Raw genomic sequence first — 19,782 nt, 5'->3', positions numbered from 1 at the left:
GTGTCAATCGGTATTCAAAAATGCATATTAAAAATGAACACATTTGGTCCCTTCTCACGATGGCATTTTTGTAGCAATATCGAGCGCATACATTTCTCGTGCCTTTTTAAATGAGTCCGCGCGTCAAGTGCGGAATTATCGTCACGTATTAAAATTCGCTGACGTATAACGAGCTACAGAGCGCCTTCCGAACAACGTTGCACGACGAATGCGGAAAAGCTAGTCTAAAATGCAAAAAGCGCCTTCAAAATTTGGTTTGATATGTTGCTTGATATTACCGCGTCAGACAACGTTGTTTGCTTATCCGAAAGCAGTCTTCTTTCTCCAAATACGCGTGATAATGTGTTCAGAAAAACGAAGCACTTGGTTTCAGTTGAAACTCTGCTGTTTGGAGTATGAAAACACGCTTTTGCAACTGCCTGTGAAAATTATCGACAAACACTTTTTTTCACAGTTTGGCCAGTTCAGCGATCAAACGCAACCTATTAAATATGTTGTTTTTGCCCTGGAAAAATGGTACTCGCATTAATATTATTGATGGATGTTGATTGAATCCAATGATCACTTGTAAAAATCCATTATTTACATTGTGTATGTGGGGCAGGAGGTTGGTGTTGACAAATCCATAAATTTACATAATGTTGTGTGGGAACTATAGGAGGGTCTCGTGTGCGTCTTTTGAAAGCCTAATGTATATTGCATTGTTGATTGCTGGTCTGGCAGTACATGTAGTCTTAGAGAGGAAAAAGGATGCAGGTATGTCAGTACATGTAGGCTTAGAGAGGAAACAGGATGCAGGTCTGTCAGTACATGTAGTCTTAGAGAGGAAGCAGGATGCAGGTCTGTCAGTACATGTAGTCTTAGAGAGGAAGCAGGATGCAGGTCTGTCAGTACATGTAGTCTTAGAGAGGAAACAGGATGCAGGTCTGTCAGTACATGTAGTCTTAGAGAGGAAACAGGATGCAGGTCTGTCAGTACATGTAAACTTAGAGAGGAAACAGGATGCAGGTCTGTCAGTACATGTAGTCTTAGAGAGGAAACAGGAGGCAGGTCTGTCAGTGCATGTAGGCTTACAGAGGAAACAGGATGCAGGTCTGTCAGTGCATGTAGTCTTAGAGAGGAAGCAGGATGCAGGTCTGTCAGTGCATGTAGGCTTACAGAGGAAACAGGATGCAGGTCTGTCAGTGCATGTAGTCTTAGAGAGGAAGCAGGATGCAGGTCTGTCAGTACATGTAGTCTTAGAGAGGAAACAGGAGGCAGGTCTGTCAGTACATGTAGTCTTAGAGAGGAAGCAGGATGCAGGTCTGTCAGTACATGTAGTCTTAGAGAGGAAACAGGAGGCAGGTCTGTCAGTACATGTAGTCTTACAGAGGAAACAGGATGCAAGTCCGTAGTGTAGAGAACTGGATGCAGGTCTCAGAGGGGGCACTAGCCTCTTGAGCAGATCAGCTCAAATGTGATGGGGTCTTTCATTCACGCTTTTTCTTTTGGCAGCTCTTAACTATGTTAATAATATAACTGTAATATGTTTCTGACAAGAATGTGTTTTATATCTGCTTAGGATCCAAACTCACGTCATGGGCTGGTGCATCTTTTCTTTTATTTATTTTAGTGTTCCTGTTCCTGTTTTTCTTTTTTTCCTCTTTAAATTGTAAATCACGAGGTAGCCATATGAAAAAAACAATGGTTAAAATAATTATTGTCTCATTTTTAAAAGTTTTTTTTTATTGTTGATATCGAATGCAGAGAAGCGTTGATGCCGATTGGACAGCGGACCCACAGGACTGTGCGCCTGATTGGCTGAGTGTGTCTGTGCCTCTCCATGTCTCTGTCCTGAAGGCATTGTGTATCGTAACCATGGCATTTCACCACACTGTTGCATAACTGCGTGAGATTTTTATATATTTAAAATAATCTTTTTTAGATACTCAAACACTTTCTCAACTTTCTCAACGTGCAATAAACGGAAGTAAAGAGCTGAGGAGCTGCTTGTATGCTTTGTGCTTGACAAAAAGTAATGTTTTATTTTTGTACATTTTGTCTTTGATACAACTTGAAATTTCAAATTTTTGAAATGTACCCCGTTTACCAACACTATCAAGTAATTAATGAAACAAAACCATTTTTTTATTCCGGATATATAATAAGGCGTACAGTATATTACATCAAAAGTTACTTACAATACATGTCAGTACTTGTCAGGCCAACAACAGGCTGACTCACTGGACCGAAATGTTCAGGTCAGTTTTTTTTTTTTTTGTGAGGTAACACTTTTAACACAGCCAGTCAAAAGTACTGTTAAAGCTCAATAATGTTGTATATAGTCCACCATTCATAAAGGAAATCTTTACTCTGCGCTCTGTATTCTGCAAGGCTTCAGCTTTCCACAGCCTCACGTCTGGATCTGAAATCGCAGCAGAAAAGGGGCATTAAACGCCCCCATCTTTCTTCCTTTTTGCAGCGAATATCGCTTACTGAAGCTTGTTGTGTATTTAGACCAGATGGAACCGATTGACCTCCCGTAATCTCCTCTTCACCAGCGTTTCCTCTTCCTAACCGAAAGGGTTTGGTGTGTGTGCGTGTGTGTGGCGTGTGTGTGCATGATGATGCGGAAGTGTGTGTGTGCGTGTGTGTGTGTGTGTGTGTGTGTGTGTGTATGGTGATACGGAAGCGTGTGTGTGTGTGTATGGTGATGCAGAAGTGTGTGTGTGAGTGTGTGTGGAGGTGGGCGTGTGTGTGTATGGTGATGTGGGAGTGTGTGTGGAGGTGTGTGTGTGTGTGAGTGTATTTGAGTGTGTGTGGAGGTGTGTGTGTGTGTGTGTGTGTGTGTGTGAGTGTGTGTGTAGGTGTGTGTGGAGGTGTGTGTGTGTGTGTAGGTGTGTGTGAGTGTGTGTGGAGGTGTGAGTGTATGTGAGTGTGTGTGTGTGTGTGTGTGTGTGGTATGGGAGTGTGATGGAGGTGTGTGTGTGTGTGCGAGTGTGTGTGGAGGTGTGTGCGTGTGTGTGAGTGTGAGTGTGTGTGTGTGTGTGTGTGAGTGTGTGTGGAGGTGTGAGTGTATGTGTGTGTGTGTGTGTGTGTGTGAGAGAGTGTGTGAGAGTGTGTGAGTGTGTGTGGAGGTGTGTGGAGGTGTGTGCGTGTGTGTGAGTGTGAGTGTGAGTGTGTGTGTGTGTGTGTGTGTGAGTGTGTGTGGAGGTGTGAGTGTATGTGTGTGTGTGTGTGTGTGTGTGTGTGTGTGTGTGAGAGAGTGTGAGAGAGTGTGAGAGAGTGTGTGAGAGTGTGTGAGTGTGTGTGGAGGTGTGTGGAGGTGTGTGCGTGTGTGTGAGCGTGTATATGAGAGTGATATGGGAGTGGTGGTGTGTGTGCTGCGTGGCTTCTGCTTTTGTGTGTGGGAGAGAGAGCAGCCGGTAGATGGTCCGCCCGGGCAGGAAGTGAGGCGCCTCCTCTCCGCTGCCGTGTCCCGCGGGCCGCCCTCAGTGCGCAGTTCTTGGCAGCCGCGCGGCGGGTATCTGGCGGGTTCGAGCGGCGCTGCTGTCCATGGCGTCTGCGGTTCCTGGCTCGGCGCACGGGGCCCAGCAGCTCTCCAGAGCCGTCCTGGCGCTCACCGTGTTCACCATCACCTCCTCGTCCCTCTGCGCTCTGGCGCTCCTCCACACCATGGCGCTCCAGGCCGAGGTGGCGGCCCTTCGCGGCGAGGTCCTCCGCAGGAGGGAGGAGGACCGGCGGGGTCCCGCGCCCCAGCTGTCCCGGGACGGAGGAGAGGTGAGTCGCGGTCCCGATCCGAGACCCCACACCCCCCGGGGGGGGGAAATCCACGGTCCGCACCCCCGCTGCGCGCGGGCGGTGAAGTTCCTCTTCGTAACAATGCTGCTTTGTGCACCGGAATTTCCCCCCGTGTTATGAGAACGGCTTTGAAACGTACGCCAGGAGGGTGAGGTAATTACCCATGATTCACAGGGGCTGCGGCTGAGCGGTGAAATGGGGAGCGGCCTTGGCAAGGTCCCCGCACACCCGCAGCATGGCACCCTGGCCGTCCGGAAGAGGAGAGCAGACCCGGCCGAGGTTGCAACAGGTGAGTCCGGGTCCGTGGAACGCACCTGCGTTCTCACACGGGGGGAGTGTGCTGACTGCCAACCAACCACAGTTCTGACATTTTCTGCTGCCTGTGCGCCTATAACTAATCACGGGTATAAACACATACACTCATCGAGCACTTTATTAGGAACTTTTTGACTTTATTACACCTACTTATTCATGTAATTATTTAGCTAATTGTGTGGCAGCAGTGCAATGCATACAATCATGTAGATGGGGGTTAGGAGCTTCGGTTAATGTTCACATCGACCATCAGAATGGGGAAGAAATGTGACCGTGGGATGATTGTCGGTGCCAGACAGGGCGGTTTGAGTCTCTCAGAAGCTGCTGATCTCCTGGGATTTTCACACACACCAGTCTCTGGAGTTTTCAAAGAATGGTGAAAAAAAAAAAAAAAAATCCAGTTCTGCAAACAGAAATGCATTGTTAATGAGAGAATCAGAGGGGAATGGCCAGACTGGTCAAAGCTGACAGGAAGGTGGCAGTAACGCAATAACCACACATTAAAACAGTGTTGTGCAGAAGAGCATCTCTGAAACACACAATGCATCATAACTCTAAGTGGACAGGCTACAGCAGCAGAAGTCATGAGGTATTTTAAGTATTAAATACCTAATAAAGTGCTCACAGAGTGAGTCTTACAACATCTGTGATTTTAAGATCAATAATTGATCTTATTCCTTAGTGTTCATTTGAAGGCTGAGTAATTCGTTCAACCAGACAGTCTAATTGCAAAACCTTTAAATGACAAAACCATTTGGTTCAGTCGACCTGTTCAGAAAGATAAATAAAAAGCTCAATAAGTTTCTTTTTCTTCGTTTTGCGTACGGCAGGAAAAAAAAAATGTGGTTGTGAAAAGCGTTTCCTCTTGGTGTTTTTCTGTGAAATCCGCTTCTCGGTTTTAACACAACGGCTGCGAGAGAGAGACTGTATGTCTTTAACCCTGTGAGACCGGGAAAGGATTCCCACCGCTCTGCAGTACACCAGAATTGCTAGCCTCGCACAAGAGGACAAGAGACGCTTGTGCATGCACAACACGTGTGTACTTGATAGTATGTTCTACAGAGGACACTGGTGTGTTCATGTAGTGTTCATGTAGTTAAATAGCGGTACGAGTACAGTACAAACAAAATTTGCAAGATCTGGAAAGCGCTTTTGCAGTTCTTTGCAAGGATATACACAGTATATATACAGGGGGTGTGTCATTGTGTGGACCGCAAAGCTCTTTTGATTCAAGAGCCTAACCTCAATGGATTTCTTCATGTTTTTAGCAGTATGAGTGCAGTATTTATAAAATATACTTGGTCATGAAGATTAGTCATAGATAGATGGAGCCCTTCCTCAAAACGGGTGTGTCAGTGACGTACGGGCGGAAGTGCGTCGGTGCACGTCTGTGCTCTTCAGCTCTTTGCTGCAGAAGTGCAGCTACGGGGTTAGGGAAACAGTGGCTTGGAGTGATTGATTTTTGGAGCCGTTCGTGAACCTCTGCTCACGGTTAACCATTCAGAACAATATGAGGCGGAATGGATAATGCTTTGCTGACTGTAATAGCACCGCAGTTTGAGTCGTTCCTGGCTATGCGAAGGACGGGTTGGTTTGTTGTAGAATCAGACTGTTCTTTGCTTTTCTCTTGCCTGATGGCTAAAGCTGAGCGGTGTTGGATCTTGGTCAGTACTTTGATGTGAGACGTGCTGGGTGCCATGTTTTCTCCTGGCCAGTAGGGGGCGTTCTTTCCCTCATGTAGGGACATTGCACTGTTTTAGACTCTCTTCTTTTGTGGTCGTGTTAGGGCTCAAGGCAGTGCCTGGCACAATAAGACAATCTTACCATCTAATCATCCCCCGGGGTCATCTGTCTGAATAAAAATCCCTTAGATTCTAGAGTGTTCTAGAGTGTTCTAGAGTATTCTAGAGTCATGGAACAGGGCGTATAGTATCTGTCAGCATAGAGCACTGGCCTCTGTTTCTTTAAGCAGATCAGCTCCTAAGCAATGGTGTTTTTCATTCAAGGCTCTTCTTTTGGCAGCTCTCTGGCCGTGTTAACTATGTTAATCATGTTCTGAGGCAACTGCAATATGTTTATAACAAGAATGTGTTTATGCCTGCTTAAAATCCAAACATGGTGACTCCTGTGTGTCACGCTTGTGTTTGATGGTGATTGGCTCATTTCAGCCCACAGGACCTAGAGAATGATTGCAGGTAATGCATCTACAGGCGATCCATTATGACTATCCTCGCTGACATTATGACGCATTATCGTGTTTATTTTATGTTTACCTGCACCTAGTGAAGGCTGAGTGGATGAAAGCTCCATGCATTGGGAGATCCCTCCATCCCACCATCCACTGTCTAACCTGCTTCTTCCTGGTCGGGGTTGGGGAGGCTGGAGCCTGTCCCCGCCTGAACTGGGGCTCGGTGATGTAGCGGTTAGCTAGCGTTGCAAGAAGGAGGTCCCATCCTCCCTGCATGGAGTTTGTGGGTTTTCTCCAGGTACTCCGGTTTCCTCCCACACTCAAAGACGTGCGTGTCGGGTTAGGTGTGCTCCTGCCGTTGCCCTTGACCAAGGCTCTGGCCTCAGAGCTGGAGCTGGTCCCCGGGCGCTGCACTGTGGCCGCCCACTGCTCCTAAGTAACCTGTATGGGTCAAATGCAGAGGACACATTCCCCCCCGGGGTTCAGTACAGTCTTATCACTGTGATATGAGGCTGGCCTGATATGGAATCCTGTGCAGGATTTGACACTTGACCCTTGACCTTTTACCTGTCCTCTGCAGTGCTGCACCCATGTTTGCACATGATGCCCGACAGCAAGAGAAGCCTCATCGAGAAAGGTAAGGTGAATCTGCCCAAAACGGAGATCTGTGACGTCTGAGCTACTCATGAAAGACTCAACTGACATTCTTTTCACAAACAAACTCATTAAACAGCGGGCTGAGGTCTCTCCAGGTGCATTGTGGGAGTCGGGGAGAGTGGAGAGCACCGGCCACACTGCGACTTGGCGCAGACACGTCTACATCACTTAATTATGTTCGTTTGTTTCTCGTGCACCTTATCGCTGCCGTTCACTGACATAGTGAGTGCCCATGCGGAATACCTGCATCAGTGAAGAAAGAAATAAATAGACTGCTGTCTTAAGAAGTGAGGTCATGTCCTGTTACCACGGCTCCCCTGCGTTTGGCGAGGTGTGGTTCTGCTCGGGTTCTGGGTTCAGTGTGTTGGCGGGGTGCGTCTCTAATTTGTTTCAGACTCCCAAACGGCCATACCCTGGCAGGCTGGTCTGAGACGTGGCTCTGCTCTGGAGCAGGACAATGACACCATCCTGGTCAATGAGGAGGGGTTCTACTTCGTATACGGTCAGGTATGGTTGATGCACAGTCTGTTCACAGTCACTCAGTGACCAAGTGACTTTGACCATGGAATGATTGTTGGTGCCAGACAGGCTGGTCTGAGTATCTCAGAAACTGCTGATCTCCTGGGATTTTCACGCACAACAGTCTCTTGATTTTGACAAACATCCAGCGAGCAGCAGTTCTGCGGGCAGAAACACGTTATTAATGAGAGAGGTGGATATGCTTCAGCAGCAGAAAAATAAGTCTTATAAATACCTAAGTGCTCACTGAGTGCGGATATGGGCAGGGCACTGATGCGCTATTGCCTGCGTCTGTGGTGTTATGATTATTGTTTGTGATTTAATAGGTCTACTACATGGACAAGACGTTTGCCATGGGCCACGTCATCACCCGCAGGAAGCAGACGGTTGTGGGTGACGAGCTGAGGACCGTGACGCTGTTCCGCTGCATCCAGAGCATGGACGCACAGTACCCCTTCAACACCTGCTACACGGCAGGTAGGGAACCCTGAAGCACAGTACCCCTTCAACACCTGCTACACGGCAGGTAGGGAACCCTGAAGCGCAGTACCCCTTCAACACCTGCTACACGGCAGGTAGGGAACCCTGAAGCACAGTACCCCTTCAACACCTGCTACACGGCAGGTAGGGAACCCTGAAGCACAGTACCCCTTCAACACCTGCTACACGGCAGGTAGGGAACCCTGAAGCACAGTACCCCTTCAACACCTGCTACACGGCAGGTAGGGAACCCTGAAGCACAGTACCCCTTCAACACCTGCTACACGGCAGGTAGGGAACCCTGAAGCGCAGTACCCCTTCAACACCTGCTACACGGCAGGTAGGGAACCCTGAAGCACAGTACCCCTTCAACACCTGCTACACGGCAGGTAGGGAACCCTGAAGCACAGTACCCCTTCAACACCTGCTACACGGCAGGTAGGGAACCTGAGTCCTCTCAGCTTAGACCCTGAAGCGCAGTACCCCTTCAACACCTGCTACACGGCAGGTAGGGAACCTGAGTCCTCTCAGCTTAGACCCTGAAGCGCAGTACCCCTTCAACACCTGCTACATGGCCGGTAGGGAACCCTGAAGCGCAGTACCCCTTCAACACCTGCTACACGGCAGGTAGGGAACCCTGAAGCGCAGTACCCCTTCAACACCTGCTACACGGCAGGTAGGGAACCCTGAAGCACAGTACCCCTTCAACACCTGCTACACGGCAGGTAGGGAACCCTGAAGCGCAGTACCCCTTCAACACCTGCTACACGGCAGGTAGGGAACCCTGAAGCACAGTACCCATTCAACACCTGCTACACGGCAGGTAGGGAACCCTGAAGCGCAGTACCCCTTCAACACCTGCTACACGGCAGGTAGGGAACCTGAGTCCTCTCAGCTTAGACCCTGAAGCGCAGTACCCCTTCAACACCTGCTACATGGCCGGTAGGGAACCCTGAAGCGCAGTACCCCTTCAACACCTGCTACACGGCAGGTAGGGAACCCTGAAGCGCAGTACCCCTTCAACACCTGCTACACGGCAGGTAGGGAACCCTGAAGCACAGTACCCCTTCAACACCTGCTACACGGCAGGTAGGGAACCCTGAAGCGCAGTACCCCTTCAACACCTGCTACACGGCAGGTAGGGAACCCTGAAGCACAGTACCCCTTCAACACCTGCTACACGGCAGGTAGGGAACCCTGAAGCGCAGTACCCCTTCAACACCTGCTACATGGCCGGTAGGGAACCCTGAAGCACACTACCCCTTCAACACCTGCTACACGGCCGGTAGGGAACCCTGAAGCACAGTACCCCTTCAACACCTGCTACATGGCCGGTAGGGAACCCTGAAGCACAGCCTTTCTTAGCACACACTTAACATAACATAACATAACATAACGCAAGCAATTCAGCCATTCAGCCAGCAATGATCGCCTAATCCTGCCAGTGAGTGAACCAACTGCTTAGTTTGCCTGAGAGCTAAATAGTATCCAGCACCGTATCAATCCTGGTCTTCAAAACCCCCAGTGTTTCTGCCTCCACTACATTTCCTGGCAAGCTGTTCCACACAGTGACCACTCTCTGTGTGAAAAAATACTTCCTCATATCTGTGCGGAATGAATCCTTTTTTGCCAATTTCCATTTGTGCCCTCTCCTTCTGCTAACCAAACACATGAGAATCGCCTATAGTTCACTTTGTTAATCCCTTTAATGAATTTGAAAGTCTCTATCAAATCCCCCCTATGCCTCTATGTTCTTGACCCCTTCGTGCCAGCCTCCTATTAAAAAATAGCCTGAAGGTATTCCAATACAGTGGTGTCAAATACTGCTCACTCAATAGCAAAATAAACAAGAGGAATTCCTGTGTAATCGTACCATGTAATTCTACTGTCGATATATGCTCCTAAATATGAAATAAATATACATCGACGTTGTTATTATATGTAGAGATGTTCCTTTCAAGATTCTGGGGTCATTTATTGTCTTGTACAATCTGTTTGTGGAAAAAGCATACAAATGGGAAGTGGTGGTTAGCATTATATCAGCCATGCCTAATAACCCACCCGTATTAGAAGACATTTTAATCCTTTAATCCATTCTGTATTGATTGGGTACTCTTTTAGCCAGTAGAGGACCAATATAACTTATGAGCTTTCCAACGCTGTTTGACATCTGTGATTTTAAGTCAGTTACTAAGATAACCGTGTAACAGGTACTGAGATCACCTTTGCCTGGCCACCATACAGTAAGTTAGGCAGGAATGGACACTCAGTCGTTTAAGTCTAAATATAGGTTTCTGGAAGATTACTAAATTTGCCGACTTATGAAGCAATTTCTAACCACATTGTCCTGAACAGAGACTTACTCTAATATTATTAAAGTAGTCTTAAAGCAGAGAGGGTTTTAGTCTGTTTCGTTGTGTCTTAGAGCAGAGAGTGTTTTAGTATTTTTACTGTGTCTTAGAACAGAGAGTGTTTTAGTCTGTTTTGCTGTGTCTTAGAGCAGAGAGTGTTTTAGTCTGTTTTGCTGTGTCTTAGAGCAGAGAGGGTTTTAGTCTGTTTTGCTGTGTCTTAGAGCAGAGAGTGTTTTAGTCTGTTTCACTGTCTTAGAGCAGAGAGGGTTTTAGTCTGTTTCGCTGTGTCTTAAAGCAGACAGGGTTTTTTAGTCGTAGAGCAGAGAGAGGATCATCCTCTCATCCTCTCATCCTCTCGTTCTCCGGCGTTTCAGGGGTGGTGAAGCTGGAGGCGGGGGATCGCCTGGAGCTCCTGATCCCGCGTAAGACCCCCAAGATCCTGCTCGACGGCGACTCCACCTTCTTCGGGGCCGTCAGACTGGCGTGACGCGTTACCCTGGCGACCAGCGAAGCGCTGCTGGGAGGAGCTGGGAGCAGTGTTGGCGGTGTGTTTGGTGGAGGCGCGGTGTGTTTGGTGGAGGCGCGCGGCAGGGAGGCTGGGGCAGGGTTCAGCACTCTAACCGCCGCTCACCGTCTGAACGGGAAGTGGTGCGCGCTGCACAGGAAGCTGGTGGCTGGGCTGGGTGTGATTGCTGTCGGTTGGCGGGGGAGGTGTCGCTGGTTTTTCCCAGAAAGCAGTTCACGGCGAGCAGAATATAAAGTCGGTGTTTCTGCCTGGCCCAGTCGGTCAAATGAAAAATTAAAGATCACATATTTCCGTCTTCAGCCCACCCTCCCACGTTGAGCTGTTCCCGGGTGTCTCTGGGGTTCCAGGCCCATTGTTCCTCTGCCTTCTGCGGTGTGTCACATTCTCCCACGGTGTTCATAGGCCTTGCACATCATGGCACTCCGAAAGAGAAGACACGTTATTACCAGCAGCTCATGCAGGAACGGCAGCGCTGTGTACTGCATGTAGAGTGGTGTCACTGCGTGTGATATTACGCTGCATATAGCGTGTGGCGATCAACAGATTGTCACTTGCAGCGCCGTCCGTATGTATTTGGACAGTTTCTGTAATGGCTGTTATTGGCACAACTCTGGGCCTCATGTTGACAAACGCCAATAACAGACTCCAAAGGACATCAAAAGCCTAGAATCAAGACTAGACACTGAAAGCTTTCTTATACCTATACTAAGGAAGCGATTGAATAAACCTGACTATTGAGAAGCAGCCAACCGTCCAATTACTTTTGGTCCCATAAAATTGGGGGGGGACTAAGTATAAAAAGGGGTGTGGTTCCTGTACCCATCATGCGATATGGGTGTAAATACCCTCAAATTAAAGCTGACAGTCTTTTGTTGTTTAATTTCATATCCAATGTGCTGGACTACAGAGCCAAAATAACTGAAACTGTACCAACTGTCCAAATACTTACATACTGCACTGTATATTGTGGTTGTTTTGATGTCTCTGTGAATGATCGTCTCAGTGTATTTCGTGTTATGCTATATTCTGTAGATGGTAGTACAAAGCTTTAGATCAGGGGTGTCCAGTCTTATCCAGAAAAAGCCGGTGTGTGTGCAGGTTGTTGAGGTTGTTGTTTTAGCACAGGACAAAGACAGCTGATTCTACTCATCAAGGTCTTGATTAAAGACCACGATTAGATCATTAGTATAATCAGGTGTGTTACTGCTGGGCTAAAACAAAAACCTGCACCCACGCCGGCCCTTTTAGGATAAGATTGGACACCTCTGCTTTAGACAGTCCGACAGGTGCAGTAGCGAGCATTTGGCCACTAGGCGGAAGCAGTGAGCTGATATTCCTCACTGCAGTCGTAAATGATGAATGATGGCGGTTTAAAAATGAGAACACCTCGTCTTCGCATACATGCTTCACGTTTACAAAACCACCCCTTCAGCTAAAGAGGAAGTGTCTTTGCAGAATGTCAAATACAACTGAACTTTTAAAAAATTAAAACCAATCATTTTGAATGGACTCAAAATAAAAAAAAATGTTTTATTGGTTTAAAGAATGATGAATTATTTGAGGTGATGATAACTGTTCTCATGCTTGTTGAAGTTCGCCACGTATCTTTCTTGACTTCTGAGTTCGTTTGAGTGCAAATATGAAGATGGGCACTGGGTGGTGCTAGTGAGCACAAGCACTGGGTGGCATTGGAAAGCAGGAGCTCTCCTCCATCTGCTGGTGTGGATATCTCTCTCTCTGGAGTGCTGCTGGAAGTAAGTGGGACAAATTCCAGTGGGGACCGTAGAAGCTTACGGAGACACACACATGGTCTGAAAAGAAAACCCCATCTTTCAAAGTGTACACTCCCCCCCCCCCCCCCCCCCCTCTCTCTCACCCTGCACACTCCCCCCCTCCCTCTCTCACCCTGCACACTCCCTCTCTCACCCTGCACACTCTCTCCTCCCTCTCTCACCCTGCACACTCCCCCTCTCTCTCACCCTGCACACTCCCTCTCTCACCCTGCACACTCCCCCTCTCTCTCACCCTGCACACTCTCTCTCTCACCCTGCACACTCTCTCCTCCCTCTCTCACCCTGCACACTCTCTCCTCTCTCACCCTGCACACTCCCTCTCTCACCCTGCACACTCTCTCTCTCACCCTGCACACTCTCTCCTCCCTCTCTCACCCTGCACACTCCCCCTCTCTCTCACCCTGCACACTCCCTCTCTCACCCTGCACACTCCCCCCCTCTCTCACCCTGCACACTCCCTCTCTCACCCTGCACACTCTCTCCTCCCTCTCTCACCCTGCACACTCTCTCCTCTCTCACCCTGCACACTCCCTCTCTCACCCTGCACACTCTCTCTCTCACCCTGCACACTCTCTCTCTCTCACCCTGCACACTCCCCCCCCCTCACCCTGCACACTCCCTCTCTCACCCTGCACACTCTCTCCTCCCTCTCACCCTGCACACTCTCTCTCTCTCTCACCCTGCACACTCCCTCTCTCTCTCACCCTACACACTCCCTCTCTCACCCTGCACACTCCCCCTCTCTCTCACCCTGCACACTCCCCCTCTCTCACCCTGCACACTCTCTCTCTCACCCTGCACACTCCCTCTCTCTCTCACCCTGCACACTCTCTCTCTCACCCTGCACACTCCCTCTCTCTCTCACCCTGCACACTCCCTCTCTCTCTCACCCTGCACACTCCCTCTCTCTCTCACCCTGCACACTCCCCCTCTCACCCTGCACACTCTCTCTCTCTCACCCTGCACACTCCCTCTCTCTCTCACCCTGCACACTCCCTCTCTCTCTCACCCTGCACACTCCCCCTCTCTCTCACCCTGCACACTCCCTCTCTCACCCTGCACACTCTCTCCTCCCTCTCTCACCCAGCATACTCTCTCCTCTCTCTCACCCTGCACACTCCCTCTCTCACCCTGCACACTCCCCCCCTCTCTCTCACCCTGCACACTCCCCCCCCTCTCACCCTGCACACTCCCCCCCCCCTCTCACCCTGCACACTCCCTCTCTCACCCTGCACACCCCCCCCCTCTCTCACCCTGCACACTCCCTCTCTCACCCTGCACACTCCCCCCCTCTCTCTCACCCTGCACACTCCCTCTCTCACCCTGCACACTCCCCCTCTCTCACCCTGCACACTCCCCCCCTCTCTCTCACCCTGCACACACTCTCTCTCACCCTGCACACTCCCCCCTCTCACCCTGCACACTCCCCCCCCCCCCCCCCCTCTCTCGCTGTTGATAATATTGCCTGTCGATCAGAGGCAGCCATCCCAGCTCCTGTGAGAGTTGAGTTGGCTGCACTTTAAAATGGAGGGCTGGAGGCAGGCAATCGAACATGTAAAAAATAAAAAAGTTTTAAGGTGAAAATGTAAAAATATATAACATATTAACCTTAATTTGTATATGAATAAATAAAATGAAGCTCCATAAATGTGTGCATAAAGATATCAGCATAGGGTCTCGTAGGGTGATGTCGATAAATGGACCTTCAAAGCACATCCTTCAGCAGGCCATTGCGCTGGTTCAGCCTCTGCGTATCGATGCGCTGTGGATTGAATAAACGTAATTAGATCAATGGCTGTCGGACATTACAGGAAATGAATGCGAGCGGCACCCTGCAGTCTGTGTGGATCAGTGCAGGCTTGGAGGCCTTTAACAGACGTTAGCAGAAGCTTTGGCTAATGAACGCCGCGTGGCACAATGGGGTTCGTTACATAACTCAGACCCATGGCTGATTCTTTGAGACTAATTTAGTGCAAAGCGCCCCCCAGCACAGCAGGGGGCGCTCAGCTGCCGAAGGGCACCAAACACCATCTTTACAATATTATCCGTAATATTCTTAACTACAGTTTTTCAACCTATTAAATATTCAAGCAGGCAATTATTACACCAGATTGTAAGGATGTGATATCAGAATCTTAATTATTTAATCATGTTAACCCTGTTTTCTCTGCCGTGGGGGTAACTCTGTTTTTAAACGTGGCTTTCACCACACATTGAGATGCATGATTAGACGACTGAACTAACGACCAAGGTCCCTAACAAAGGAAACCAATTACTACTTCTTCCAGAGTGATGTTCTCCTGCAGATGTTCACATCGTCATTGACATCTTCATGGCCTATATCCTAATTCCAAACCCATTCCCATGAGTAATAACGTGCTTACCCACAGAGGTAACATGAATCAAATTAGGCTTAAATGAACTGTATTACATGGACATGTCAAAATGTGGCAGCCAAACCAATGTCCTCTCTTGAAGTGCGCTCTCCGTTTGATTGAGAATCCGGTCGATCAGTTGAAAGGGTAAATGGTAAATGGTTGGCATTTATACATCGCCTTTATCCAAAGCGCTGTACATGACAAGCCAATAGCTGTGTTTGTGAGCTCATAGCAAATGCCCATGGGTAAGAGCTGACTGAATATTAGAATGTACTTTTAATTCATTCTCTCAAACCATAATTTAATAACGTAATACGAAATTCGAGATACATCTGTGGATGGTCATAAAGAAAATGCAAATCGAAAAAGTTGGGCTTTTGTATTTAAAGAATAAAGTCTCAGGGATAATGTTTGAAATAATAACAGCCTTATTGTGGCAGCAGCAGACCAGTTTCCTGTTGTCCCATCCTCACCAGCAGCTCGCAAAATGGCCGCCTGCCGGATTCCTCCGTGTGGGGAGAGCCTTTTGCAACCTGTCACAACACCACTGAAGAAGACCTGAAGACTGAATGGCTTGAAACGCATTTTAATCCTGATGACTGCATGTACTCATTAGCTGAACAATCCCTTTGCTCATAGGCTGTATAACATTACTCGCCATGTCATTGACAATCAAATCCTTCAAATCAAAAATGTGAAGTGAAAACAATGTCTGAGGAATAATCAGTTATGACCCCGTTTTTTAACTCCCAGAAAAACATCACATAGAACAGCTTAAAGATCTGATCACTGTGAAAACGGGGCGTTCAGTTCTCTCCGCTTTTCCTAGATGCCCCTGAGCAACGCTGCTTTGATTTTTTAGTGTTTGAGTGTTTATCTTGGGTATTTGTGGTCCTTCTCCAGATTGCCTTGGCCTATATTGATTTTTTACCATGATAGCCCTCTTCAAAGGAATATATAATGGAATGGTTTTCAAAAATATATTTTTTTTCCCCCACAATTCCCTCAGTTTGCTTAGTTTTTATTTATTTATTTATTTATTATTATTATTATTCTTTTTTTTTTTTTTTTTTTAGCTTCAAGCCATTTGGAATGTAGGATGGTGAACCTTGGGCTAAGAATTGATATATTTGCCCCTTCATCTTTTGGTCTTAACACTATATATATATATATATATTTGTATATTTGGTAATTTTGAAAGTGAAGAGAGCTAATAGTCATGAGTCTCTTGTCTCATTGGTGCTGTGTATTCCAGTGCTATGTACAGAAGTGCTCATGGACGGGAAGGCAGGTGAGTGAGAATGCCAACGGGCAGGGCTCACCCAGGGCTTTGTATGCTAGTCCTGCACAGCACCCAGAGCAGGGCTGCCCAACCCTGTTCCTGGAGATCTACCATCCTGTAGGTATTCACTCCAACCCTAACAAAGCACACCTCATTCAACAGCTAGAGCAGGGCTGCCCGACCCTGTTCCTGGAGATCTACCATCCTGTAGGTTTTTACTCCAACCCTAACAAAGCACACCTCATTCAACAGCTAGAGCAGGGCTGCCCAACCCTGTTCCTGGAGATCTACCATCCTGTAGGTTTTTACTCCAACCCTAACAAAGCACACCTCATTCAACAGCTAGAGCAGGGCTGCCCAACCCTGTTCCTGGAGATCTACCATCCTGTAGGTTTTTACTCCAACCCTAACAAAGCACACCTCATTCAACAGCTAGAGCAGGGCTGCCCAACCCTGTTCCTGGAGATCTACCATCCTGTAGGTTTTTACTCCAACCCTAACAAAGCACACCTCATTCAACAGCTAGAGCAGGGCTGCCCAACCCTGTTCCTGGAGATCTACCATCCTGTAGGTTTTTACTCCCACCCTAACAAAGCACACCTCATTCAACAGCTAGAGCAGGGCTGCCCAACCCTGTTCCTGGAGATCTACCGTCCTGTAGGTTTTTACTCCAACCTTAACAAAGCACACCTCATTCAACAGCTAGAGCAGGGCTGCCCAACCCTGTTCCTGGAGATCTACCGTCCTGTAGGTTTTTACTCCAACCTTAACAAAGCACACCTCATTCAACAGCTAGAGCAGGGCTGCCCAACCCTGTTCCTGGAGATCTACCATCCTGTAGGTTTTTACTCCAACCCTAACAAAGCACACCTCATTCAACAGCTAGAGCAGGGCTGCCCAACCCTGTTCCTGGAGATCTACCGTCCTGTAGGTTTTTACTCCAACCCTAACAAAGCACACCTCATTCAACAGCTAGAGCAGGGCTGCCCAACCCTGTTCCTGGAGATCTACCATCCTGTAGGTTTTTACTCTAACCCTAACAAAGCACACCTCATTCAACAGCTAGAGCAGGGCTGCCCAACCCTGTTCCTGGAGATCTACCATCCTGTAGGCTTTCACTCCAACCCTAACAAAGCACACCTCATTCAACAGCTAGAGCAGGGCTGCCCAACCCTGTTCCTGGAGATCTACCGTCCTGTAGGTTTTTACTCCAACCCTAACAAAACACACCTCATTCAACAGCTAGAGCTGGGCTGCCCAACCCTGTTCCTGGAGATCTACCATCCTGTAGGTTTTTACTCCAACCCTAACAAAACACACCTCATTCAACAGCTAGAGCTGGGCTGCCCAACCCTGTTCCTGGAGATCTACCATCCTGTAGGTTTTCACTCCAACCCTAACAAAGCACACCTCATTCAACAGCTAGAGCAGGGCTGCCCAACCCTGTTCCTGGAGATCTACCATCCTGTAGGTTTTTACTCCAACCCTAACAAAGCACACCTCATTCAACAGCTAGAGCAGGGCTGCCCAACCCTGTTCCTGGAGATCTACCACCCTGTAGGTTTTTACTCCAACCCTAACAAAGCACACCTCGTTCAACAGCTAGAGCAGGGCTGCCCAACCCTGTTCCTGGAGATTTACCACCCTGTAGGTTTTTACTCCAACCCTAACAAAGCACACCTCATTCAACAGCTAGAGCAGGGCTGCCCAACCCTGTTCCTGGAGATTTACCATCCTGCAGGTTTCACCTCAACAGCTAGAGCTCTCATTGAGCTGCTACTGAGTAGAGGTGTGCCGGATTAGGGTTGAAATGAAAAAATGCAGGATGGTAGATCTCCAGGAACGGAGTTGGGCAGCCCTGACCTAGAGGGCTCCTATAAGCTATTCAACTATAACTAAATGAGCCTGTTTCACAGATGCAGATTAAGCTTTTTCCTGGACTAAATTACAGTAGGTTTTTGATGGGCAATCTCCATTCAAAAATTATTTACATTTTTAGTTTAGGACTAGGGCTAGGAGCATTGGCTGTGTTGAAGCTGAGGATGAACTGTGCATACTCTAATTCAGGGTCTCATCCATTTCCCTGGCGGCTGTCAGCCAGTGCTGGTGTTCGTTGTTATTCAGCACTTTTACATTACATTATATTATTGGCATTTGGCAGACACTCTTATCCAGAGCGACGTACAGTTGATGAGACTAAGCAGGAGACAATCCTCCCCTGGAGCAATGCAGGGTTAAGGGCCTTGCTCAAGGGCCCAACGGCTTTGTGGCTACACCGGGATTAGAACCACCAACCATGCGTGTCCCAGTCCTTTACCTTAACCACTACGCTACAGGCCGCCCTAACTTTGCAATTAAAGCTGCTCTTCAGCTGTACTGTTAACTGGCCTGGCTTGGTTTCTTGGGTCTGAATTTGTTGCTGATGTTGAGATGAAAAGAAAAACTAGTGGGCTGCTCACCACCGGGACCTGGGTTGAGAACAGCAGGTGAAATGAAAATGACGAGGCGATGTGGTTTACACGCGGGTAAAGAAATCCCAGATTAATCCCATAACCCGTATTCCCAGCTGTGATTTTTTCCCTTTTTCCTCCCAATTTGATAGCCAATTGTACCCTATCTAATCCAATTGCAGTTAGTGTTAGATACACCCAGTGCACACCGCCCACACCCCATCCCGATCAGCTAACCCTGCCAAGTCCCTCCCTCTGGAGCAGCGAGCCAATTATGCTGCTCCACGAGAGCCGGCCAAACTTGGCTTTAGGCAGGACTGTAGCGAACTGGAACCGCAAGTCCGCTGCGTCTTAGCCTGTTGTGTCCCACCGCGGCTCCCTCTCGGCTGTGAGTTGAGTCATATTTACTGAGTTCAGCGGGACTAATGATCAGGCCCTCCTCGCCTGAGCTGAGGTGTGTGGGTGATATTCTTTACTCTCAGGGTCTCGCTTACGTGGGCCTGCTCCACAAGATGAATGAAGACTTTTTATTGAGATCTCAGAGGCAGAACATTTTTATTTTTAATGAAAAACTGCCAAAAAAAAACTCTGCTCCGGAGGGCTACAGACACGACAGAACGCCGCAGACTCCCTAAATTACCTGAATAAAACACAAGCCCGAGCTCTCAGACTGCTGTCCTGGATTGATGGAGACAGGTGGGCAAAGGTAAAGCCGTCTTTTCGAATAAGCAGGACGCCGGCCGGGTGTCGCCTGTCGTGAAGGTTTTACTTTCGGCAGGCTGACTGGGGCCCTCGCGCCGCGTCTGTAAGGGAAGGGTTCGCTCTGAGCTACCCTCCGTCTTCATTACTCTGCCCGGAGGCACCGCGTCCGTCAGCGGGATGCACCGCCAGCGTGTGGGCCGGGAATCATCTCTCGTGAGCCAGAGGAACTGCGAAATGAGTTTGCGTAGGCGGGGGGGGGGGGGGGGGGGAGACACGCTTATCCCGCCCGCGCAGAGGATGACTGTATCAAACGATGCCCCTCAGCTCTTCTGGTGCTGAGGCGCTTAATCAAACCTGGACG

The 19,782-nt window shown here is 48.5% G+C and overlaps 1 protein-coding gene across 1 annotated transcript; it reads left to right on the top strand.

Moving 5' to 3' along the window:
- The first annotated feature begins 3,032 nt into the window (after window positions 1-3,032).
- Window positions 3,033-12,362, top strand: LOC133117014 (tumor necrosis factor ligand superfamily member 13B-like). Its single transcript, XM_061227074.1, has 6 exons — window positions 3,033-3,759; window positions 3,955-4,069; window positions 6,864-6,920; window positions 7,335-7,447; window positions 7,786-7,936; window positions 10,665-12,362. The coding sequence occupies exons 1-6, from the start codon at window positions 3,535-3,537 to the stop codon at window positions 10,775-10,777; spliced, it is 774 nt and encodes a 257-aa protein (XP_061083058.1). The 5' UTR covers window positions 3,033-3,534; the 3' UTR covers window positions 10,778-12,362.
- Window positions 12,363-19,782: the final 7,420 nt, after the last annotated feature.

Source organism: Conger conger, chromosome 17, assembly GCF_963514075.1.
Source record: "Conger conger chromosome 17, fConCon1.1, whole genome shotgun sequence".
NCBI lineage: Eukaryota > Metazoa > Chordata > Actinopteri > Anguilliformes > Congridae > Conger > Conger conger.
This window is presented reverse-complemented; position numbering and strand designations above follow the sequence as displayed.

Coding starts and splice junctions, on each gene's coding strand:
- LOC133117014 (XM_061227074.1), top strand. CDS start 3,535: ATGGCGTCTGCGGTTCCTGGCTCGGCGCACGGGGCCCAGCAGCTCTCC. Junction 6,921..7,334: donor GAGAAGCCTCATCGAGAAAG/GTAAGGTGAATC, acceptor AATTTGTTTCAG/ACTCCCAAACGGCCATACCC. Junction 7,448..7,785: donor TCTACTTCGTATACGGTCAG/GTATGGTTGATG, acceptor GTGATTTAATAG/GTCTACTACATGGACAAGAC.